General features: G+C 42.5%; 1 protein-coding gene across 8 annotated transcripts; it reads right to left on the bottom strand.

Moving 5' to 3' along the window:
* Positions 1–23,113, bottom strand: acacb (acetyl-CoA carboxylase beta). 8 transcript variants are annotated; one of them, XM_061072261.1, is made up of 54 exons: positions 23,056–23,113; positions 20,486–21,044; positions 17,018–17,150; positions 16,635–16,773; positions 16,345–16,454; positions 16,149–16,230; positions 15,939–16,037; positions 15,716–15,825; positions 15,496–15,606; positions 15,171–15,380; positions 14,907–15,077; positions 14,636–14,797; positions 14,377–14,540; positions 13,961–14,111; positions 13,775–13,878; positions 13,601–13,682; positions 12,886–13,031; positions 12,629–12,779; positions 12,397–12,531; positions 11,734–11,880; positions 11,456–11,644; positions 11,248–11,348; positions 11,053–11,141; positions 10,370–10,494; positions 10,160–10,273; positions 9,865–9,978; positions 9,681–9,770; positions 9,461–9,579; positions 8,817–8,840; positions 8,052–8,192; positions 7,614–7,713; positions 7,421–7,528; positions 7,253–7,309; positions 6,868–6,909; positions 6,539–6,754; positions 6,282–6,437; positions 5,789–5,992; positions 5,539–5,694; positions 5,333–5,455; positions 4,972–5,241; positions 4,789–4,886; positions 4,578–4,698; positions 4,382–4,492; positions 3,973–4,116; positions 3,773–3,893; positions 3,590–3,686; positions 3,378–3,474; positions 3,142–3,277; positions 2,881–3,058; positions 2,664–2,776; positions 2,394–2,548; positions 2,102–2,272; positions 1,615–1,754; positions 1–1,021 (listed from the first exon to the last, which is right to left on the bottom strand). In XM_061072261.1, the coding sequence occupies exons 1-54, from the start codon at positions 23,105–23,107 to the stop codon at positions 895–897; spliced, it is 7,365 nt and encodes a 2,454-aa protein (XP_060928244.1). In that variant the 5' UTR covers positions 23,108–23,113; the 3' UTR covers positions 1–894. The 8 variants fall into 8 exon arrangements, with proteins under 8 accessions (XP_060928244.1, XP_060928246.1, XP_060928249.1 ...); XM_061072263.1 differs by having other exon boundaries at positions 22,725–23,056; XM_061072266.1 differs by lacking the exons at positions 20,486–21,044; positions 23,056–23,113 and adding exons at positions 18,292–18,420; positions 18,763–18,924.
* Positions 23,114–24,511: the final 1,398 nt, after the last annotated feature.

The following is a 24,511-nucleotide window of genomic DNA, read 5'->3' as shown; positions in this document are numbered from 1 at the left end:
TATATCAATGATATTTATTAACAACAGCCTTTGGGTGGAAAACAAGACACAGGAAAGAGTTTATGTACATTCAAAGGAAATGTCACGGTTGATATTTCAGATCGGAGGCAAATCAAGACATCAGCTGGCCAGACCACTTCAGTCGTTAATGTCCGTCTTTGACCAAACCTGAGTCTGAAGAAATGTGTCTCAGAGATGCACAGAGAGAAATGAAAGAAACTCAGAAGTACAGTGTCACACCAATTCCTGTCATTCACACCATTGTCTTTAGCACATATACAGCAGAGACTGAAAGAAACATTGAAAAGAATGGACCACTGAGTCCAGTGTCAACAGTGAAATGATGAACACAACTGAACTCATGATAATGCACTACACAATGTAACCTGCTTCTTAATTTGCATTTCTGCATCGCAATACTGATAAAATAATTGCACAAAAATATATCTGAAACGTCAATTCACTATTTCACTGCCTCAGGACTTTGGCTTCATTTTAATTTTGTTCTCTTTGAAGTTCATTATTCACTATTTTCCTGGATCAGGAATTTGGCTTCCATTTCTTTGATTGTATAAGCCTGACCTCAATAGACCACACAGAGCTTATTGGGATAAATTGGAAACACTAACACACTCAGGTGCAAACACCCGACAAATGTAAAAGACAATCATTGGAACAGATTATAAAAGACAGGGCTTTGTAGTGGTTCTGTAATAACTTAGGAGTAGGTCACATTCAGCATGTGTGTAGTGCAAAGAATTGCCCCAACTATAATCCTGTACAATCACTTTTTTTTGTATCTTTAAATGCCCCCCCTCTTTACTTATACAACACAATCAGGTGGATCAGACCCTTCGTTCTCTTTAATATCACAACCTGGTAAAGCCCCTCAGCTTAACTGGCGCTGGTGTTGTCCATAGTTGAGAACAGATGCAAGAGCTTGGCCCTCTGGGACGGAGTGATGCTCTGGCTCATGTGGATGATGCAGTCCATGGCCACATCAGGGTTCGCCTGCACCAGGCTGGAACACAGGTGGAAGATCACCATCACAAACATCGACAGTTTTTTTCTACTTTTGCTTGAGGTTAAAAGAAAATAATGTATTATGTTCTATCTGTATGATATATCCCTACAAATATTAATAACCTTAAAAACCAGGTGAGGTTGCAGTTATAAGTCAGACTCTGCAATGAGTAATGTACGAAATCCTTGGTTATTTATTTGACCTAAATGCTTCAGTGTGAACATATATGGTTAGAGGAAATGCAACAGGCAACTTTAGGTAAACATGAGTGAACTTATTAATGGTGTCTGACTGAGTCAACAATAAAGCTAATAAAGCTCCTTCACTGATTCTAAAATGCATGAAGATCACATGGTAGCGACCCATTGGCCGAACGGTTAGGTCACGTGCTACATGGACGCAAACGACAGTGACCAGCTGATCCCCGTCCAACTGGAATGTGTGTCAGGCCCCAACACATCATCATGTTATTACTGCTGTGTGTGTGTGTGTGTGTGTGTGTGTGTGTGTGTGTGTGTGTGTGTGTGTGTGTGTGTGTGTGTGTGTGTGTGTGTGTGTGTGTGTGTGTGTGTGTGTGTGTGTCTGCATACCTTTGGATGTGTTTCAAAGTGTTTTCTCGTTTCAAGTACTTGATGTTCTCTCTGATGGCTGACTGGGTGCCGCTGTCCTCCATGGACAAATGCTTCTCAAGCCACTCAACTACAGCTTGGTTATTGTCCCAGAGGTAAGCCTGGCAACGCAAACAGACACACCTGACAAATTTAGGCTGGGTATTGAGAAGACATGAAACAAATAGACATTGGATTTTAAGTCTTTAAGGATGTCATGATCGCAGCTCATATTCTCAGTCACATTCAGGTGTTACAATAAAATGAGAATGACTTAAAAAGTGTCATGCTAAATAAACATACAGTATCATATAGAAAAACAACAATAAAATTAAATAAAAAGACTCCCCAGTTTGACAAAAATTGACCAATGAGCTCTGCCTGAGTTAATCTGCTTTATTTACTTTTATTCAAAATGTTTAAATTGCATGTGCTTCAGCAGAGAGAATCCCTTTGTGTGGTCACATACCTTGACGGTTCCCTCTGTTTCAGCAAACCAGCGTCGCAGCATGGACTGCACGTGTCCGTCACTGAGGTCCTTGTTGGCCTGCAGAATCTCACATTTCACCACCTGCTCCAACAAGAGGCGACGGAGACGCCAGTAAAAGAACGTCCGCACGTTCTTCCAATCCAGAATATCCTGTCAACAGAGTATTGTAAAACATGTTACAGCAGCGTGCAAATGCACAGAGCACAGTTTTATTTCCTGTACCTAATGCTACATAACACTACATCAGCATGATTGTGAAGTGCTCACTCACAGTGATGGCACCCTTCTCCTGCATCCTCCCTGGGGTGTCGTGGAGGTCTACGAACTGCACTGCCACCTGGTGGTAGATGGGCAACAGGAATTCTTCCCTGGCTTTGAGCTTTGTCTCCAGCTCTCTGCACTGGGTGTCAGACAGCTCCAGGGAAGCTGGTGAAAACAGAACAGCTCTGAATCACGGTAAGGTTACGAAGATCTCTGCAATACTGTGGAGAAAATACGGAACTACGCGTGCTTGTATGAGTTGATGTGAAAAGCTTTTTACCAAGCTGCTCAACCAGACTGGCATAGATGGAATCTAGTCTTCTCATGGTCTTCAGCAGGTCCTTCCTCCTGAATTTGATCTCCACTGTGCCCTCGGCCTCCAGCACACCCCCTCTGCACAGAGACAAAACAACAGGGAGACAAAACAAACATGTTATCACGCACGCATCTGTTGTTTTATATAGAAATACAAAAATAATTTCACTACATTTATGTACCTGCTCTCCTTGTCAGCATAGAGCTCCATACACAGTGGGTTGATGGTGGGGTCAATCACCACCCAGGACCCTCCCCTCAGCTCAGCATGTGGTGGGATGTACACCAGCACCGGCTGATGGAAACCATGCAGGGCATCCACAATGTAGGCTCCGAACTTCAGTACCTGGTCATACATATCTGACAGAGAACAGAGGAATTTATTTTACAATCACGACAAAGCAGAGTATGATATTCAGAAATGTTTATTATTCCTGCTGTACCCTTCATTCCCCCGGAGAAGCCCCTCCAGTTGGCGAACACCATGAGAGGCAGACGTTCACGGTTAAAGTCACAAATGGCCTGAGCAGTTTTAAAGGCTGAGTCTGGGAACCACACCTGACCAGCCTGCTGCAGAACCTGACATCAACACACAAACACATGAAGGTGAACTACTCCTCTTATTATTGTCACCGTCTATTGTTGGACATTAACACAGTGTGGGTAGAGATTTGCTCACTTTAGATTCTGAGTCCAGGTTGGCTGGATCGGCTGGGACGGTGAACTCTACTGTGCGTGTTTCAACAGCGATGACACCAAGAGGTATTCCTCCTAACCTGTATTGATTCAAAAGTGTTAATAATATCACTTTAAGAGTGAGGCTGAATGACCATACATACCGTTCATATGAAGTATTCTGCGAGTGTGTACTTTGAGTGCAAACATATTTACCGAGCTCTTCCTACCACCACCGTCTTAGCCCAGGACTCCATGATCTCCATGAAAGAGCCGTGGTCGAAGAACCCGCTCTGCCAGGCGCCTCTCACCGCTGATGACACCCATGAAGAATGTTCAAATCATTGAAACTTATTTGCTTTACGACTGAAAGAGACATTTTTTTTTAGAGGAACTCACTGGGGTGAGGTCGACCAGCCAGCATCCAGCGAGGGTCATACGGAGCTTTAGTAGGAGTGAACTCGATCTCTCTGTCCACTGAATCTTTAGCTGCTATGACAGGCACAGGAGATTGTTTGTTCTGTGAGGAAAGAAGAACTCGAGTTAGTGATCTGGTTCTGTTATCGTGTGTAGGTCTCACTTCACACATTCATCCAAACCTTTGGCATGTAGGAGAGCCACTGCAGGATGGTGAAGACGCCCTCAAAGTCATCTGGCACCGTGGTGTGAGTCACTCCATTGTTGTGCATGATCTGGACTCCTCCCAGCTGGTTGTTGGAGGTGTAGACCTCTCTGCCCAGAACCTGTACACAAGCAGGGATTCAAGCTTCCAACTTTTATTTGAGGTACTCGAATATTACACCTGAAGCAGTAATTTATATTGAACAACTTCTGATATGTACCTTGCCTGAATCTTTTTCCAATTACATTCCATTTTTTTGCCTCATTTTCACATTTAGTCTGTTTTTACTATTGAATTTAACTGCTACAAATCAACCCTCTACTGGTGGCACACACAGATGCTGTGTTGTGCACAGCAAAAGAGAAGAGAAGATAAGACCAACAGACCTTGTTCAGAGCACTTGCTCCTGTCAGGATGATGTGAGAGTTCTCCACCTGAATCACCCGCTGTCCCAAACGGACCAGATAAGCTCCGATCCCAATAGCACGACACGTCACCTGCAAGAGCAAAAAGTGGCTCAGATAAAAAAATAAAAGCCCCAGAGGGAATGACTGCTGAGGGAAGTCAGATCCACATTCTCACCATGCTGATTGTAATAATCTCCTCATAGGCCTGAGAAGTCTCCCCAGCGATGGTGCCGGATCCTCTCAGGTTCTCAACACCAAGACCGTCATCCTTCCCGATGATGTCCGTGATGATGTACCTGACAAATCAACACATCTCTGTCATCCCACAGAGAAACGTTCAGGGTGCCGTGTATTTCCACAAGGTGACATTGTTTACTTCACTGTACCTGGACTCTCCTCCTTCCTCTACGTGGTGACAGTGAACAGAATTGGTGGAGCTGATACGTGTGTAGTCCTGAGGTGTCAGGTAAAGGTACTTAAAACCCTGAGGAGAGAAAAAGCAAATAATGAGACACGTAAAACTACACATATGTATTGCCATTACCTGTGCTCATTTCCTCAGTGGTCACCTTGTAGGGGTCAGCAGGGTCGATCCATGCCACCTGGAACATGTGTTTGATTTCTTCAGCGAGGCCGATGCGCGCTCCGCTGTTGGCCGAGATGTAAATGCGGGGGATGCCCTCTGCCCGAGCCAGCTCAGACGCCCTGAGGAACAGCTCGTCCTCCTGAGGACCGAACGAGCCGATCATGTGAGTGATGTCGTTGCAGATGACAATGATGTCTCTGCCCCCGGGGTACTCTGGAGTCTTCATCTTCAGCCTGAAGGCGACCATCCCCACCTAGTGAAGAGTGGTGATCAGAATCATCACACTGGGAAAGAATACATGAAAAGTGTAATAGTTCATGTAAATGTCTTCAAATGGATCCTACATCGTTGTCACCAGGTAGGCGGTTCATCTGCACCAGTCGACCTTGTGGGTCCAGAACCAGCTCAGCGCATATCAGCACGTCTTTAGGATACTTTTCCCCTGGACCCCAGAGCTTAAACAGAGCCTACAAGAAGATGTTCAGTGGAGTCAGACACATCGAGAACATCAGAGAAAGAAAATGAGTCTAATTCAGTGAGTCTGCGTTACTTGTCTGAACATCTCAGGGAAGTCGTAGACGTATGTGGTGCCCAGAGTCTGAGCCTGGAAGCGTTTGGCCTGCAGCAGATCCTTGGTCACATAAGGAGTGTTGATCAGCATGCCGTGCAGAGGACCGTGCTTGTCTCCATACGACTGGAACATGATCTGCAAAGATGACGAGTTGAGCAAGTTATTTATGTTGTGTAAAAGGCAAATGAAAAGTAGCTTTGAGGAGGCGACCTCAGTCAACTGCCCTCACCTGTCCAGAACTTAGGTCATTGACCTCCTTGTACAGGCTGATGTCCAAATAATATCCAGATTCATTCGTGAGAAACAGACGGACAGGAACAGCATTTCCTGTTGGCGTCAGGCGGATGTTGATCTTCAGTTCTGCCTGAAGGACCCGCAGCTTCCACAGACGGCTGCCATAGCGCATTACCATGGAGCGGACAGACTCCTCTATCTGATGGTCCAAGACAAAAGAACAAAGATGTTAAAGAGACTGAATGTGTAATCTGATATATTTATTTAGGTTTAGTTTAAAAAAATATATATTATATCTACTCTTAACAACAGTTTAAATCAAAGGTATGTATCAAAAAGAGAAAATTCATACGCTTAAATTTTCTTCTTGTAGATGGACTTAACATATCCTACATTCTAATGATTCCAAAATAAACAGATTTAACACAATTTTAACATAAACACTAACCCCACTGTGGTAGTGTTTACTGTATGTGCTAGACACTGACCTTCGAGGGGTCCATGATAACAGTTGGGACAAAGTTGAGGAAGATGTGGTTGCAGTCTGTTCTGATGCTGGTGTTACTGAAGGCCACCTCCAGCTCATCCATCGCCTCCAGGAGAAGACGTTCTCCCTCATTTTGAAGATATTCAAAGGAGGCTTCCTGAATGTGTGTACAGAATTATTTAAAAACTGCTTGAAACGCTACTTCAAGCTAATCACCTTGTAAAAGACGTTTTTTCAGTATCCAGTTTCCCCTCGTACCTTGGTAATGAGGTCTGAGTGGCGGATGATGGCTCGGATGAAGTAGCGGTAGTCTGTGACCTCAGCTCCCTCCTGAACACGAGCAGCGCCCAGGTAGAGGTGCATCTTGTGGTTGGAACAGGGAACAGCTTTCAGGCCGAAGTTCCTCATACGGTTGAGCTCCAGCTGAAACGCTAACGCTGGCTCCAGATTCCTGTAAATACGATCCTCCTGGAACTGAGGAGAAGCACAGGCAGAGGAGGGGGGGTCATCATACAGGAGCATGTTGGATAATAATTCAGGTTATTATATTATATTATATATAATATAATATTATATTCAAAACTTACCCCGTCTCTAGCTCTGAACGTGAAGAACTTGGGGAATTCTCTCTGTTGGAATGACAATTTTTAAAGATTGATATTGAGAGAAAACAAATTAATATCTACACGAGAGGCATAATACATGCAATGGAAGTAAAGATATATGTGGAAAATGAAAATGTAATATCACACATTCTCTACAATTCAAACTAAGTTGTATGTGTTTCCTTGTGAAGATAATCATTAAAAACACAAGTTGAACTTTTGACATAAACACTAAAAAAGAAAGGAGCCATTACTGCTTTTGGCTTCATCAAGTTATTTATAAAAGTATATACACAGATGCATATGAATTATAAAAGTGGGTCTATTGAAAATATTTCACAGTCTGGGATTATTGTTGCAGAATTACCTTCTGTGCAATCAAGAACGTGATTCTCCTGATTCCATACTCGAAGAGGATTGCTCTCTGTGAAAGAAAATACACTATTTTCACTTCAACAATAAAACTAAAAAACTAAAACAATATACTTTCAGTTATTTGAATCACTCCTGTGTTATGTAAGATTCGGAAACTGACCTTTGACTGGGTGAAGGCAGTCAACTCTGTGACCAAGGCATTGTCATCCTCTGTATCTGCTGATTTTATGGACACATTAATGATGTGGATTGGATTCTCCCTCGTATTCTGTACAGGGTGGAGGAGAAACAGATGGATTCATGAAAAAATCTGTTTTCTTATTAAAAGCCAGCAGCCCTTTCACAGCCCTCACCTTAAAAGTCTCTTCCTCATAAAGACTGGAGCAGGACTCCAAGAACGGAGAACTCTCCGCGAGTGGTTCTGCAAAGCTGGAAAGAACTTCATCGAAATTCCTGCAAAGAAAAACATGCAACTAGAACGATCACCTTGTGGTTGTATGCCTCCAACAAACAGTGCAGCTCAAATCTAAATAGATTATTTTCCCAGACTCATATGAGTTCACGGTGACCTTTCACCTTTCACCACTAAAATCTAATAATTAATCAGAGTTTGAAGAAATGTCCTAAAGGCAAACTTGGATATCACGTGCCAGCAATAAAGATACCTTCTGTTAGGTCACAGTGATTTTGCCCTTTGACCCCCAAAATCTAATCAGTTAATCCTTGAGTCTAACATTTGTGTTTGTGAGGTCAAAGCAACCTTAACCTTTATTGCATAAAAAGTAATGGACCTTTTGAAGTCGTCGAAACACTGGAACGCCACCATGGCACCCATGCGCTGGCAGGGTGGAGACCAGGCTCCCTCCAGGAAGAGCTCACTGCTCTGACGCCTCATGTTAAACTGTCCTGATCCATGCATTGGCACAGGAAGTCTGAATAAGAGACACACAGACACACACACAAACACACACAGGCAGTGACAACAACATAGGACCAATGAATGATCACAGTCAGCTTTGCTTCAGCAAAAAATAAATAACTGAACAGGCAGGGGAACAAATACTGAGAGCAACTAGTGCAAGTCTGGATATTCTCATCTATTTATACAACAATAACATTCAGTCTACAGGTACATTTTATGTAATTACATTGACAGAGGTAATGAATTGTGGTTATAATAGATCATTGTTACCATGTCTGATTGAGAGGTTGCAAATCAAGAATCAAATCAAATGCTGGAGAATGCAGGCTCCCCTAGTACTCAATAAAATATCAGGCTTGAAGATTTTAAGAGGGACACAAACTAAATAAAGGATGCACCTCTCAAAAAGTACAGTATTGTTTTTACGAGTCGAAAGGAGCAACGGAAATATGGAGTAGCTCAGCTCAACAGTCAATTAGGACGGACTTGTTAGAGGAGTCCTTTAGCGGATGTTTCTGCTTTCACAGAAAGAGAGGGGGAAAGAAGCAGCACGGTGCATCCAGCATGCATTGCTCTGAGACATTCTGTACACACCGTCAGGAGGATTGTCTGGCTGGGAGGAGCTTTACTCTACCTGTTCAGAGTAGGGCTGCTCCCTCTGAAATAAGATGATTGACAGGTCACATTAGCGGTGGAGGGTCAGACTGCACCACAACCTCCAGGCATTATGATTAGATTCAAAGCAGATTCACATTCAGGCATGGAGGGAGAGCTCCGTCTACATTAGAGTCAGCTTTAAGCAGTCACAGCAGCGGAGGTATAGTCGATTGTTCTACCTGTTTGTGGCTATGTGATCAATCAGGGGCCAGTATTGTGGCATAATAACAGTGTGTATGTTTGTCAGTGGAGAGTTGTGTAGCTGTATCTAAATGTGTGTGTGTAATCAAATTTGTAATTACATGAATCTGCCAACACGCATTCAGAATGGGTGGGAGTAATCCGCTTTTTAAACTTGTATAATATATATAAATCTGTGAATGTGTATTTAGATTTGTACTTGCGTAAAACAAATTGTGATCATAGATCTGGAAAATTCATTAAATGTAATAATAATAAATGGCCGTCTCATTTTCAGCTGCCATCATGTCAGGTTTGGTTGTGCACTTTCAGCACCATCTTTTTGTTGTGTTAGTTTTTTTAACCAAAACGAAAAAATGCCTTCACTTACTAATGTTAAGTCTGTGTCTGTGCATGACGTATAGTGAGTAAATATGTTACCTGTTGGGATGTGATGACGGCAACATAAACTGGAAGTCCACAGCACATGTTTCGTCCTGCAGCTGGTGATGCTGGATGCTGTTAAGCTCATAGGCGATATAAGCTCTGCGCACATACACCTGCAGGTCAACACAGTAGTAAGTAAATAATAATATAATAATAACTGATATAGGAAAAATAAAAACGTATTAGAAGGAAATCCTCCAGTGTTTCCACTTACCTCAAGTGCAGCCATGCACACCACTTGATTGGAGTGATAGAAGAAATTGGGTAAAACATCAAATATGGAGGTTTCAGAGAGGATGAGTTTCTGTGAGAAATGAAGGCAAAAATAAATTGTGTGACTTTAAATATTCAAAAAAAAAAAAAAAAAAATGAATGATATGTCTCCACACACGGATTACCTTCAGGTTCTCTGGACAGAACTGGTGTCCGTACATGTCAATGGCCGACAGGAAGATTGACTCCACCTGGTTGTGTCTCAGCTCATATGATGGTAGATGTGAGGCAATCAAGACCTATGAGACATGAACAAAATACGATATTAAATAATCTTCTGGGGACAAAAAGCAACATTTTCTAAAATCTGAAGAAAGTATACATTTTGATAGTTTTGAAAACACCATTTCAATCCAACTTGAGATCATTGTGCTTGAACTAAATATTCAACATGTGTCCGTGAGATGCAGGTTGTCTGACCTGTCTGGCTCTCAGTGCCACCCGTGAGTTCTCCGTCTTACTGAGCTGTGTGAGTTCATTCAGAATGGCCATCAGCTCATCGGCCAGCGTGGAATCCCGTCCGCACAGTTGGTCCTACACAAAGTCAAGGAGGCACATCACATTGTGTCACATGAGGCAGATATCCTGTAGGAAGGATTATTCACGCGCCGGTGTGGGTGAAAGTCTTACGATGAGCATTGTGACCAGGATGTTCTTCTTGGGGACCTGAGCATGAGAGAAGATGGACTCCAGCACCGGACTCATGTCGGGTTTGTGCTGTTCTCTCAAGTTGATGACACACTTGTCATAGTGAGCTGTTTCAGAGGAAAAGGACGACGCCTGTTACACAGAAGAAATATACAAAAACTGCTGCACAAATGACCATGAAACTGAGTGGAAGGAAGAAGACTTTCAAATTTGGTGTGGATCCAGATCAGTGGGCGGATCCAGGAATTTATTTCCACTTTTTCGAGTGGATCTAAATAGAAATTTGGATGTAGTGGACTTAAATAGGGGATGTGGCTTTTTCAGCAGCTGTATGGTAACAAATAGGACAAGAAACTTTGATCTACCTCTTTTAATTTAAGGGAAGTGTTGGGCCTTGGTGGAGGGAAGCCCTTCTCCCGTGTTAAGCTCTAGTTTTAATTCAAGTTCAATTGCAGTTACAATAAAGAAAATCCCTCATTTAGAGTTTTTAAATTATTTTCTTGTTTTCTTGTTGTTCTTTTATCCGTTTTGTTTAATTACATTCCTGAGGATGATCTGGCTTTTCTATGATTTGCTAACTTTGCACTCATATTTTATGAAGCACCTTGGAAATTTAGAAAGGTACAATGCAAATAAAGTTTATTATGATATTACTATGATGTCACCTTGCTGAAACTGCATCTCGACTTGCAGGTAGCGCTTCAGCAGATCTAGAACCACAGACTTCATATAACCCCGGATTCCACTGCGGTACCTGAATAGAACGTGATCGAACATCAATTAAACAGTGAAACACCAATATCACTTATCTGTGTTAGAACTGATCATATCTGCATTTGACAAATATGAAATAAACCCACCTTTGTACCAGCTGTACGATACTCTGGGTGTTCATGAAGAAAACCTCTCGGTCAGCCTTCCTCTGCAGGGTCGCTGCATGGCTGTCTAGAATGTTTGCAATCTGGAGTAATTGAAAGGAAATACCATTATAATATACTCAGTGTGGTCGCTTGTACTCAAAGAACTCGCTCTGTGACGCTGACACATTCACAGCACTTAGTGTTTTACCCTTTGACTGGGGAACTGGCAGAGGACGGACGTGATGTTGCTGGCGTACTGAGCTATGACTTTACGGATGTTTTTCTCAACGCCAGGTGGAACACGTCCCGCCACACTGGTCATGATTTCCTGGAGCTCCAGCAGCGGCAGGGAGGGGTCTCTTAGAGTCTTCATCATGGTGTCCACCCACTTTTTCAGCTGCAGACATGAACATGCAACAAAATCATGCACTCAAATGTATTCAAACTGACTCCGGACTCTGACAGAGCGGAGGGACTGTTGTGTACCTTGGTGCTGAAGTAGGGCTCTTCAAGGCAGTACCCTTCCATGACCTTAATCAGGTTCTCGAGGACACTGTGAAACACCTGGTGAAGCTTTTCCCCGACCATGGGCAGCGGCTGCTGGGGGGGCAACATGGCTGTGTTGAGCTCCACCTACAACAGAGGACAGAATGAGAAAAGTACAGTGTCCATTATTATCTGCAGTTACAGTTACAACATTGTTTTCCATTAAGGACTAAAACACCTATATTATATAATATTTGAATGAGATCTTAAAAGTTAAAAAACATTATTAGAAAGTGCTTAAAATGTACAATATGTCGAATAATCGTGATCCATTACAATTGACCAATACAAACAGTGGAAGGAGACTGGCTAACTGGCTAGCAGCGTATTAATCCTATGACACACTGTATGTCATTTTCTTTTGGAGTTACAGCAGAGACGATCAAAGCGGATATGACCGAATTAAAAGGCAACCAAAATAAAACGTTCTGTTACCTTGAAGGAACTGTTGATTTCTCTGGTTGTTGGAAACATTTTGTATAATGTAAGCACATTGTTTGATTCTATTTTAAGTCGGGTTTTTGTGTATTATATTTTCAAATTACAAGGTTTGATTAAGAGATTCAGATTATGTGCTGTAAACAGTACGGTGGAATAATCTACCCGATGTATACTGCTGGGGTCGTCGAGGTCGATATGTGCCACCACACAGCCAAGCACCAGCACGGCTCCAGGTCTCTTAACAAAGTGGATACAACCAGACTGCTGCACAGTCAGGGTCATCACCATCTTCATCACCTGAATCCACAACACAAACACAGTGTCAGTGAAAATACAGAAAGATATGCCTCGTTATTAAATCACAGGCATTGAACATTTCACCAGAATCCGTCACCTCCATCTCAGCGTAGGTGTCCCCCGCATTAACATGTCCTCCGTCCTCCACCATGTACTGCAGCAGTTTGCCAGCGGACGGCGACCTCAGCACAGTGGGGTCCTTCTCTTTCTCAAATATACAGGTCTTGTTGCCAACGGTGATGCGGTAACTGTGCGGTTAAATAATGATGATAATATTAGAAATGAGTAAACAGATCAAACCAGTAGGAAAACAAGCACCAGTGATTGATCCGGATTGAACAGTCCCAGTCTTACCTGTCGACTTCCTCCTTCATGTAGGTGGTGTGGCTGCTGCCATCGTAGGACAGCAGGAGGCCTCCATCACTTAGCCTGTGGACGTCTATTTCAATGTTGGAGCCGTTCATCACAATGAAGTATGTTGTCGGGGACTGGCGCGCCACCTGCAGGTGTCAACCGGAATCATTTGTTGATTAAACTGGAAAAACAACACTGCGTTTGTATGCCTCCTCAAACCAGTACAGTTTCACAATGATGTTAAACCTTAGAAATCTTATCAGTTCATTTTGAGTCCAAGTGACAACTAGTAAAAAAAATTGAAATTCCTTAATGCAAAATTTAAAAGGATTATCTCAAGGCCTTCTTAAGATAAAGCACTAACGAGGCGAAAAAGAGTTTTGTGATCTTGACCTTTGACCTACATATTATAATCAGTTTATCCTTGAGTCCAAGTCAATGTTGGTATCATATGGGTGTTCCTGATATATCATATCCCAAAGAACAGGAGGTCATGTGATATTGACCTTTGCCCGTTGAACACCAAAATCTAAATGGTTCATCTTTGAGTCCAACTGAACATTTCCATCAAATTTGAAGATATTGTGTTCAGAGGAAGAGGACGGGTAACTCAAAAACACAAAGCCTCCAGCCACTGGCTGTTGCATCACAGAGCCATAAGAAAGAGGTTGCGTGAAACAAGGAACATGTAAAGAGAATGAAACAGGTTAGGTACCTTGAGACAGAACTTGACTCCTTCGTATACAAGGTCGAGACTGACAGAGTTGAGGAGACTGGCTGCAGGCAGCACCTGTCCTCTGAGGAAGCAGCAGATCATGTCTTTTAAAAGTCAGTTTAACGAGTAGGAACTACGGTGTGACATTGATATAAAGAGACTGAGTCTACCGACCTTTCCAGGGAATGTAGGTAATCAGACATGCTCTTTCTGAAGCTCGCATCGGCGACGTGCAAACCCCCACAGACAACACCCAGCATGGTGTCTGGTCTCTCTGCCTGCAGACAGAACACGTGGATGAAATGATTCAACCAAAATGAAACGACTCATAGGTCTGACATCTGGTCGGCAGTCGGTTACCTGCACTTTCTCTGCAATGAGATGATCCAGCCAGCCAGTGTCGATGTCATTGTTTCTGAAGTTTTCCGTCTCCAGTAGCTTGATGAGGTACTCAACAGTCGTCCTGAAGTCGCCCCTGATGGACAGCTCCTTCATCGCCACCACCATGTTCCTGAAGCAAATGATAAATATCACACCTGGTAAAAATACATGTAACCTGCAAAGGATACATTTCCTACCCTTGAATTATAAATAATAATGGTGTATCCTGACAAATAAGAATATTGCATTAAATGCAAAAGCATACAGCATTATTGCATTATTGGGTTTTAGCTGTTCATTACATTTTTATCATATTACTGACTGTTGCCTCAGAGTTAAAACAGTAAAGCTGAGATTGTTAATATTGTGGCCTCATCAAAAATAAAACAACTTACGAAATGGCTTCTTCGCGGTTCTCGCCCCACGAGAAACAGTGTCCGAACTGCGAGTCCGCAAATTGATGCAGGCCACCGGTCGCTCCCACGCTGAAGTAACCCCACACATTTTTACTGCTGCGGAAGTTCAGCTCCTGCACGGTGCCAGAACTGGGCTTGAAACCCTGCGGGCGAGGGAGCATGGACGACATGTGAGTGATGCAAATTAAAAGCATGACACAGAATATTTTAGCAGCGTTTTGAATATTTATCAAATGACCTCATCAGGGTTCTCGCTGGTGATGCGAGCAGCTATGACGTGCCCTCTTGGACTCGGGATGCAGTCTGGATTTTCAAAGTTAATGATGGTGTCGCCCCACGGAGTTTCTCCATAAAGCAAGCGGATGTCCTTGATTCTATGGAGGGGGACTCCCATGGCAATCTATCACAGATGAAACTCAGTGTTATAACGGCAGGATTTCAGTTCTAGATATATTTTTCTTATGTTTACACAAGTAATAATTTTGTTCAGGTGCTTTAATGAAGTCTACCTGAAGCTGGGCAGCAGGCAGGTTTACATCTCCGATCATCTCTGTGCACGGATGTTCAACCTGCAGACGTGGATTCAGCTCCAGGAAGTGGAAACTTCCATCTTCAGAGAAGAGATACTCCACAGTACCTGCACTCACGTAACCCACCATCTTGGCAAGCCGCACAGCAAACTGGCCCAGAAAGAGAGAGGAGACAATTTGTAATATTCTCATCAAGATTGACTCAAAACTGGAAAATAGACACATGCAGAGACGGAAACTAACCTTTTCCATCTGCTCGAACGTGGAGAGAGCAGCTATGGTGGGAGGAGCCTCCTCTATGATCTTCTGGTGCCTCCTCTGGATGGAGCAGTCTCGTCCAAACAGAGAGATGGCATTCCCGTATTCATCGGCCAGTATCTGCACCTCGAGGTGCCTCGCATGCTGAGCCAGCTGCATGACGAAGATGGGTGAGCCAGGTACCTCTGTCTGAACCTGAAATAAAAAACTGAAACATGTCAGCAGAGGGAATTAAAAGTTTTCTTGTATAAAGTCTGGACAAAAGTAAAAAGAAATCAGGCATTAGGCTGTAAAATGCATTTACACAGACCTGTCTAAATGAACTGGGAAAGTCTTCAGAACTTTCTACTTTACGGATTCCCTTTCCACCTCCACCCTCAGAGGCCTTGATAACAACCGGATAACCGATCCTCTCAGCTCCCTGCACAGAAACAGAACATAAAAAAAGATAGTTTAGCAAAAGATAAATCCTTGAAGCATTTGATTGATTGAAGGGTTGATGAATTGTTTGAAATATTAATTATGCTTACTGCCAGGCCATCGTCTACATCGAGGACGCAGCCCTTTATGTAGATCTCTTGAGGAACACTGATCAAATTTTCTCCAGCTTGGTCCTCCTCTGTCCAGTCCACTCTCAGACCTGGAGCACAACATCACACCAGGTGAGAACATAAAGACAATCTGTACCCTGTAAAGTTACAGGGTCACCACTTTATGTGACCTGAGACAGTGTGTGTGGAGGAGGTGCATCACCTGATCCGCTCCATGGTAGAGTGGGGATGTTAGCAGTCTGGGCCACAATGGACGAAGCCACTTTATCCCCTAGAGCCCACATGGCCTTACTGGACGGCCCTGTCAGAAATCATCATTAAACAATGAGATGTGAGAGACACCAATGGTCCACATAAAAAGATTTTGTGTTTTCAAACTTATTTCATATATAAGTCATTTATATATATATACCTAAAAATGATATGCCTGCTTTGCACAGGAGGTCGGGCAGTTTGGGATTTTCTGACGCATGTCCCCAGCCGGCCCACACAGCCTGTGATGAGTAATACACAAACACATTGTATTGTCATTTGTATTTCTTTTTAGAAGAAAGGTTTAAACTCAGAGGCCAGAGAACACAGTTGTGCAGATAAACACTGAAAAGTACCTGCACTGGGATTCTTTTTGCAATGTCCACTATCAGCTCAACGTTGGCATAGTTGTTATTGTTGGCCCCGCCAGGTACAGGCACATAATGATCCGCCATTTTAATGTATTCTACAGGTGGAAAAAGAACAACACATATCAGTGAATATTTAATAACAGGGAATCATTTCCTTTGGCAGCTTAGACAAACATTCTCAGCTCATACACAGTTTCCGCTCACACTCAGCAAGATAACCGCCCGGTGATATCTGCTGCATGATAAAATATGATGAGTATCAAATTCACAATCACCTGCATTAGCCTTCAAGTCTTCAGGGGTTACCATGACAACAAAGCGGATGGTTCTCTCATTGCGAAACATTTCGTAGGCCCATCGACGGATAGAACGCATACATTTGACTGCGGCGATGCCATTGTTGGCGATCAGCACCTGCAACACAAACACAAACCAGTTATTTACTGCTTGTTTTGTACAGCAGCAATTTGTTTTGCTTTCTCTATAAATCCTGAATCCTGCTAAAAAATGTTAAGTGTACTGATATTGATGCATATGTGGAATTTGGTGCAGATCCAAACAAAAATCAGGATCTAGTGAATGTAAATGTGGTTCCATAAGGGAACTGTTGGACCTTGGCAGAGATGTGCGTTCCACCAAGTACCATTCAAGTCCTTACTTTTTCGATGACACGGTTTCCACAGAATCGGGTGACAAACTCGGCCGGAGAGGCCACAGTGAAGTCCCTCTGTAGATCCATCTTTCTGTGTTCACGTCCTTTTTTCACCAAATGAAGACCGGACATGCTAGGCCTGCAGTGGAAAGCACATTGTTAGTTGTCCTGCTCAGTAACACAGCAAAACAACGTTGCCTGGGTGTATTTTAGTTTTGTATATTGGCTACAACATTTATTCAAAAACTCCAGAAAACCACAGCGATCGCGGTCAGACCCAAGCAGGTCAAATCCAAAACTGATCAGTGCTTAACAACAACCATGGTGGACCTGCTCACACACTACATGACAGCCACAAGTCAACAACAGCACTGGACACCAAAAACTCAAGTCAAAGTTCAGCATCTCTCAAACAAACCATTAATTTCTGGCCTTATCTTCACAGTCACACTCAACCACTGCTCTCCACAGAAACGTGTAATCACTAAAAACAATACGTTTCAGGAAATCGACCTGCGTTATCAGTCTCGCTGTGCCCCTTTATCAGCTGTTCACCGGAGCAGAGCCAATAAAAGTAGATGTATCATCACCATATATCACAGCATAAATTCAGATCCATATTTCGAATGCACCAGCCAGGCTACGACTGGTGATGGTTGTATATTTAAGTGAGTTTGTTGACAGAGCTTCAGTTTAGTATCTTCACACTTTAATACTTAAGTTAAATAACGGATTAATCCATTATCAGATTTAAAGTTCATTTTGAATCAGGTTGAATAATAAATCATGAGATTTTGTGGAACTGACCAACAGCGTTTAATGTTTATTGTGATTTTAACACATACCTATATTCATAAATTACTATTAAGTTGTTTCTACATAGTAGTCAGTGATAATATTAATTGATTATTATTGAGTTTAATAGGGAAATTAGACCTTTTCTTACTCTAACAATCATGTGGGGCATATTAACAATGAAATGTGACTCCTTGCTATACTCAGTGTTAAATAATAGTAATAATAACAACAACAATAATAATAATAATATTAATATCTATGGCACCTTTCAAAACCAAACTTACAAGGTGATTCACAAAATAAATACAAGTGCAAAGGAATAAATAGAAACAATAAAAGAACAGCATTAAAACAATTGGATGAGTTTTTGGCTGTTTTTTAAACTGATGCATTGATTCTGCTGATCTGATGTTGAGGGCGAGTACTTTGATCCACAGCGTAGCATCTAAGACCATAAAAACATGATCTCCATTGTTTTAAACCTGGATCGTGGGACTTCCAGCAGCATTTGATTCTGTGATCTCAGGGGTCTCGGAGCAGAGGCGGAGGTTAGAATCTCTGAAAGCCCAACTAGGTAGTGAACAGCGATCGATAGGATCTGGAACTGAATTCTGTAACAGATGGGCAGCCAGTGTAGTTAATCAACGTAATCATCTCCTCACATAAAAGATACTGCTCAGGTAAGTACTAAGGTTTCGCTTGAGAATCAAAAACAAACTTTTTATGCTACAAAACGGATCATCTCACTTGGTTTAATGTTTGACTATGTGAGATTATTAGAGCAGCGTGGCGTTAAATAGAAAAGTAGTAAGACCGAAACTTACTGCCGTGGTTCCTTCTTGTAATCCTTAATCGATATTCATATAACCAGTAAAACATCACGATGAATAAGATACAACAAAAATTTACATGAAGTTTATAAAGTGATCACGCCTTTAGATCATTTTACATACCATGATGACCTGTTTGCTCATGTCGTGCTCACTCCAAAGTCTCACTGCAGTTGCTCCCACAAGGCAAAGCGTAACTCCACAGAAACTCTGTCTGTCACTGAGAACCTGAGTCACATCAGCTATATCCTGGAGCTGGAGTGCAATTCTCCCTGGGGTTGATACAGTATGAACTTTAAACTGAACTCCAGCTTTGTAGTGTTCGCCGAGGGAAATTACTGATTGCACCTGGTTATTGAGCTTGTCTTTGATAACCTTTTACAGCTCCTGTGTCTCTGTGCACTGCTCATCCCCTTTCTGACCTTTTTCCAGCACATGTTGCACGATATACGACAGGGTTGCAGAGCGCACCAGTTCACGAGCAGGACTTGTACGAAAACATGTCAGTGTGTTACTGCATTGCTTCAAGATGAGAGACTTCCCTCCTCTGGAGAGCACCAATTGTTTTTTTAGCACCAAATTTTTTTTTATTTCCTCAAACTCACAGGATCAAACACAGGCTCTGTTTAGGTTACATAACAACTACACGGCTGCAAGAGATTCTTCCTGTTAAGAAAAACATTTCTGCAGAAGTTGCTGCGCCATTTGCTGAACTTAAGGACAAGTTTATTTGCTCTGTCTTTCATTATTTCTGCAGCTCCAACATAAACCAGTTGATAATTGTCTAAAAAACACACACTGCAGCTTTAAGTATCAGACTACTACACAACAGCTTCAAACCTCTGAACGGCACTTTGCTTCTGAGATACGGAAACAAGTTGAGACTCCAACAGCGGTTTCCCTCCATCACGCAGCATTATTCACTTAGTCGTAGAAATCAATTTTAAAAATGTGACCAGAACAGAGAGACAACTTCCTTTCAAGTCCTCCCTCCCCTCTCCACTCCCACATGGGCAGCCAAATATCTGGAGATCCCCGAGACACATCACAGGCTGCTCATTATCATTATAAACACAGGCGAGGCCAACAACACGACACTAAGGGTTTGATTCTACTTATAAATAAATGAGAATCCAGACTAAAATAATGGAGCCAGTGTACGGAAATGAAAAGACTGAAACCTCGATGCAGCCGCACACAAACAGATTTGAACAGATTAGGTCCACACTCCTTTAAAGTGCAGGAAACATTCTTACCTTTCATGATGATTTCAATAAGTCCCACTTCAACACATAACTTAATGCATGAGTCTATCCAAATGCGCATGTCAAGTCCATCACATAGCTGTGTGCAATACCGCTCCTTTGACCCTCCATCATGTATCACTGAGAATACAAAATAACTGATAATAAAAAAGGAACAAAATATACGAATTTGTAAAGGCTAAAAAAAGTCGGTTTTGTTTGCTTACTAACAAAAGTGTGTTTGCTGTGTTTGCTGTGTTTGCTGTGTTTGCTGTGCTGCGACCTCGAGTCACATGCAGGTTTCAAAGTCACCGGCTGAGGCCCTCGTTCCAATAATAGAGTCGAGTTGTTTGGCATGCGACAATAACACAGGTCGGCTCGATGCAGTCAGGTGGTGACGCACAGTTTGTGGACACAGGACGAGCGGATGCATTGCTGCACGTCACATATGGGACACAGTCTTAAAGAGGCATCCATCCTCTGTCAAACCTTTAAAACAACATGTCAGACAGAGCCTTTCACCTATGTATGGTCACATGATGGAGGCCTGACCCTGGACTGTTGACACATTACTTTATTAAAAAAAAAAAAAAAAGTCTTACTTGATGCCTGAGTAGCTGGGCTTGGTGGGGGCACAGGATGCCTGCTGAGGGGCCGATTTCCTGGTGGAGGTCGAAGGCTGAGCTGCACCGCTCGGAGGTTTGGTGACCAGGGGCTCCTCGTCGGAGGAGTTATCCTCTGATGCTCCGAGAACGAATTTGAGGCGCTCCCTCGCCTCCGGCCCTGAGCTGAGCATTGGCCCTCTGGTTTTGTGAGGTTTCTGAAAGGTCGGACGCAACGATGGCGCCTTTGAATTTACCCCAGAGGACGACTGTGGAGGCTCACAGTCCAATGTTTTGACGGCAAGGCCTGAGGAGGCTGCGTCGGCTGGAGAACTGTTATTCTCTTTGCATGCGGAGGTGGTGGGAACTGTTGAGAGGGAATGCTCCCCTGGATGTGGGGTGTGAGGAGCAGACATGTCCTCCTCAGCTGATGACAGAGATTCCTCTCCTTTCACGGGCATCACCACTTTCTTGGTATTAATCCTCCACAGTAGCAACAGTATCCATAGGATTAATCCCAAAGCGGCTGACAAGAACATTGAAAGACATCTTCCTGCACCTGAAACACAAATATGTGGGAAAACTTAAAGGTGTAGCTCAAATAATTTCATTGTATGTTCACATACCCTGCTGCATATGTGATAGTTGATGAATAAAGACGTTTGTAGCTCCAGAGAGAGATGTGCAAAATCTGATAAATTGTTCTAAGGATGTCACTTAAGTAATTAGTTGGGACTACAAGTTTTTAAATAAGAAATAGCAGGAGATGAATCTCTGTTGCTTTCTCCTCATCTCTACATGATAAATCTAAATAACACACTTAAATTGGAAGAGTTAAAGCAGAGGACAAAGATATCTTCATTTTTTAATTTAATATTTAATTAAAAAATAAAGATATCTTTGGTATCAATTTGGCTTGTTTTGTGTAAATTGTCTATAATGAGGCCAACACTGCTACAAAGGTAAACAGCTAAATATTAAGTCATCAATTTAACTAATTAAAGACAATGTCACGGTTCCCTTCTAGACACATTCCAAAACATCATTAATTAACACATGAATGAAGTAGAAACCAAGTGTTTAAGTTAGATTATTAAGTTGTTTTTTTATTGTTACCGGCTGATACCAGTGGAACTGTAATCAAGAGGCTCAGTGGGTTTCTGTTCTTGCCACTGGATCTCAAGTGACCTGAGAAAACATTACACTATAGCTGTGTACTATTCTAGTGCACGGACATGTCTTTAGAGGTGGCCAGAGGTCAGAGGCCCTCCAAGGACAAGGACACCCGTGGTACTGTGAGATAAGATCTGTGGCTTTAGTTTAACTTCATAACACAGAGTAAATCAATAGACATCCCTAATTTTATACCAGCCTTCATACCAACCCTAACAAAAAAGCAACTACAGAAATTAAATGCAGAAAGTTGCAAAATCCGGTAAATCAATCAGAATCATTTTATAATCACTTATTAAAATGTACACAGTTATATGCACACTCTTTTTGACTGACTTGAGTCGTACACGTCAATAAACGAGCTGTTGACCAGTTGAACCTGCCCGGGTCTCTAACAGCTGACGTGAGAGCTAAGTGTAGCAGCTCCATGTGGGGGAAAGGTCAACGCTGAGGAAGTAAAGGCTAATGCAGGCCACACATACACAACACATGCACAGCACATTCATGAGCATCTATAAGAGACAAGGATGTAAAAGGATATAGGACGTGTGGATGTGTGAGCCATTTGAAGCGAACAGAGCCTCACAGTTACCGCAAAGGAGACAAAGATGAAATAATGTGATTCAGGTGAAGGAGGCAAACAAGGAGGGATTTGTGCTCTGCAGACACTTTGCCTCTGTGGCTGCACAGAAACATAGAGAGAGAGAGGCTGATCCATCACTTTACAAATGAAGCATGCTGTGTTTACGTGTCACATGGTTACTGATAATGACATATAACAAACTACTGCAAATATTATTTTCAAATAAACAAACGTTCCCAACAATTAACCAGGCATATTCTATTCAAACGTTATTGCACTGATAAATGAATGGAAACGATCATTTAAGTCACAGAGTGATGACTTTGTCAGCTGCACAGGACATGTCCACAGGCTTCATCAGCTGCAAACTGAACTCAATACTTCAATCCACTTACTGCTCTAACACATGTTATCAACATGCATGACTGAGGAAGAGACTTTGAGGAGGTGGAGCAAAGCAGGAGGAATAGAAAAGAGTCAAACCTGAGTTCAGTCCATGTTCCACTCAGCTAAGATCAATAGATCCACCTGGTTCTGTGAGAAACACCTGCAGATGCATGACCGTGTGGAACCATGCAGCCTCTGTGTAGTAGTGATCTGTCGGTGTTGTTGTTGATGATGCTGCTGCTGCTAACGTGCTAACTGGAGGCACAGGGTATTTCCACCACTCTACTCTGATCTAGATGAGTTCTTGTAAATGAAGAGCACTTCTTCACTTTGTACTCGACTCCACCGAGAACTCATAGTGTGTCCTAGCTGCGGCGGGTTGAGTCATTTCCATGTCAACAACAGTGAATGTCAAAGAGACACCTACCACCACCAGTCCAGTCTGTGTCAGCCCCTCCAGCAGTAACACACACACACATACACACATACACACATGCACACCTACACACTCACACACACACATAAACTCCTCCTACTGCTCCTCCTCCTTTGAGGATGTAAACATGTGCTGCAGAAGGCATGCTCCTCCCCGGAAGTAGGAAACCTGCCAAAGATCGTGTATGAAGGAAATAGGATGTCTCAGTGTGTGTTTAAAACGAAGCTTCACGGTGCTTCATTTGTGCTCTACTGCGCCATCAAGTGGACAATAAATGTAAAACCGGCAGAGTGGTTATAATGACACCATGGCTTTGGTGTGTGAAGCTTTGAATTGAATAAATGAATGAATAATGTTTGTGATGCCCATTCAGAAATTATGAACTTAATAATATGGTGTCTTTCTTTATGATACAATGGCGGGGTCAAAAGGGAGAGGGGAAACAAATTGGGCAGAAGGTTGTGATGTGACTGTGCTTGTGTTACTAGGGACAACATTTTATTCATTTTAATTAAAAAATTACTACTTCTCCACAGCGCTGGGTTTCTTTAGGTTTTGCAAACGTCCCACATACGTCATCAACACGAGCCTCGATACGCGCTTCACAACAATCTCAACACACGCTTCGAAGCCTCGACCCGGAAGTACACATCACTACCAGGAACGGGTGTGCGTGGGTGCGTGCGTGCGTGTGTGTGTGAGCCCCATAGACTGTATAGATAGAGGTGCTCCCAGACAGCGTACATACAAACAGGCCCAATGAGATCATGAGAGCTCAGTCACTTACCAGTTGCTTCTTATCAGTGGGAACAGTGGAACCACCGAGTCTCTCTGGTCTCAGCTGCTCTCAGATCAGCTTCTCGATCAAAGCAGAAGCTTCAGCTGGTTTGTACCGAGCTTCAGCTTCTGTGTCCGCCTCCAGTCTCACCTGCTCTCACGTTTAGTTTTAATATTTCGTGAAATAAAATATATCTTTCTAAGCTATACGGCAGTAGCTATATCGTTTTTTTTAATTTCAAAGTGGACTCCTTATTTCATATATTTCCCACAAATATGACTGCATAGTTCTGTGTAATTAATTTCAAAGTAAGCCTTCCCATTGCCAGTGTGCTTTGTTCTCCTCTTCATAGGAGTTTGGTGTTTTCCTTTGTTGTAACAGTTAAAAATAGCAATAAAATGTCAACAGTTTTTTCTTTATTGTCGTTCTATAATTTCATAAATGCAACACACTAGAGTTAATATGTATACTATAACTATATATACACGTTATAAGCTGTGTTATCAAATATGTTTTGCGGCTCCAGACACATTGGATTTGGAGGAAGAGGGGGCCAAACGTCTCTTTTGTTAGTAAAGGTTGCCCTGCCCTGGAACACGGAGCGAACACACAGCAGGAACATGGCAACAAGGCTGAACATGGAAAATAATAAATATATATACAAATTAA

The sequence above is a fragment of the Limanda limanda genome, chromosome 5, assembly GCF_963576545.1.
Source record: "Limanda limanda chromosome 5, fLimLim1.1, whole genome shotgun sequence".
NCBI classification, from domain to species: Eukaryota; Metazoa; Chordata; class Actinopteri; order Pleuronectiformes; family Pleuronectidae; genus Limanda; species Limanda limanda.
The sequence above is the reverse complement of the archived record's forward strand: the minus strand, read 5'-3'. Positions and strand labels throughout refer to the sequence as shown.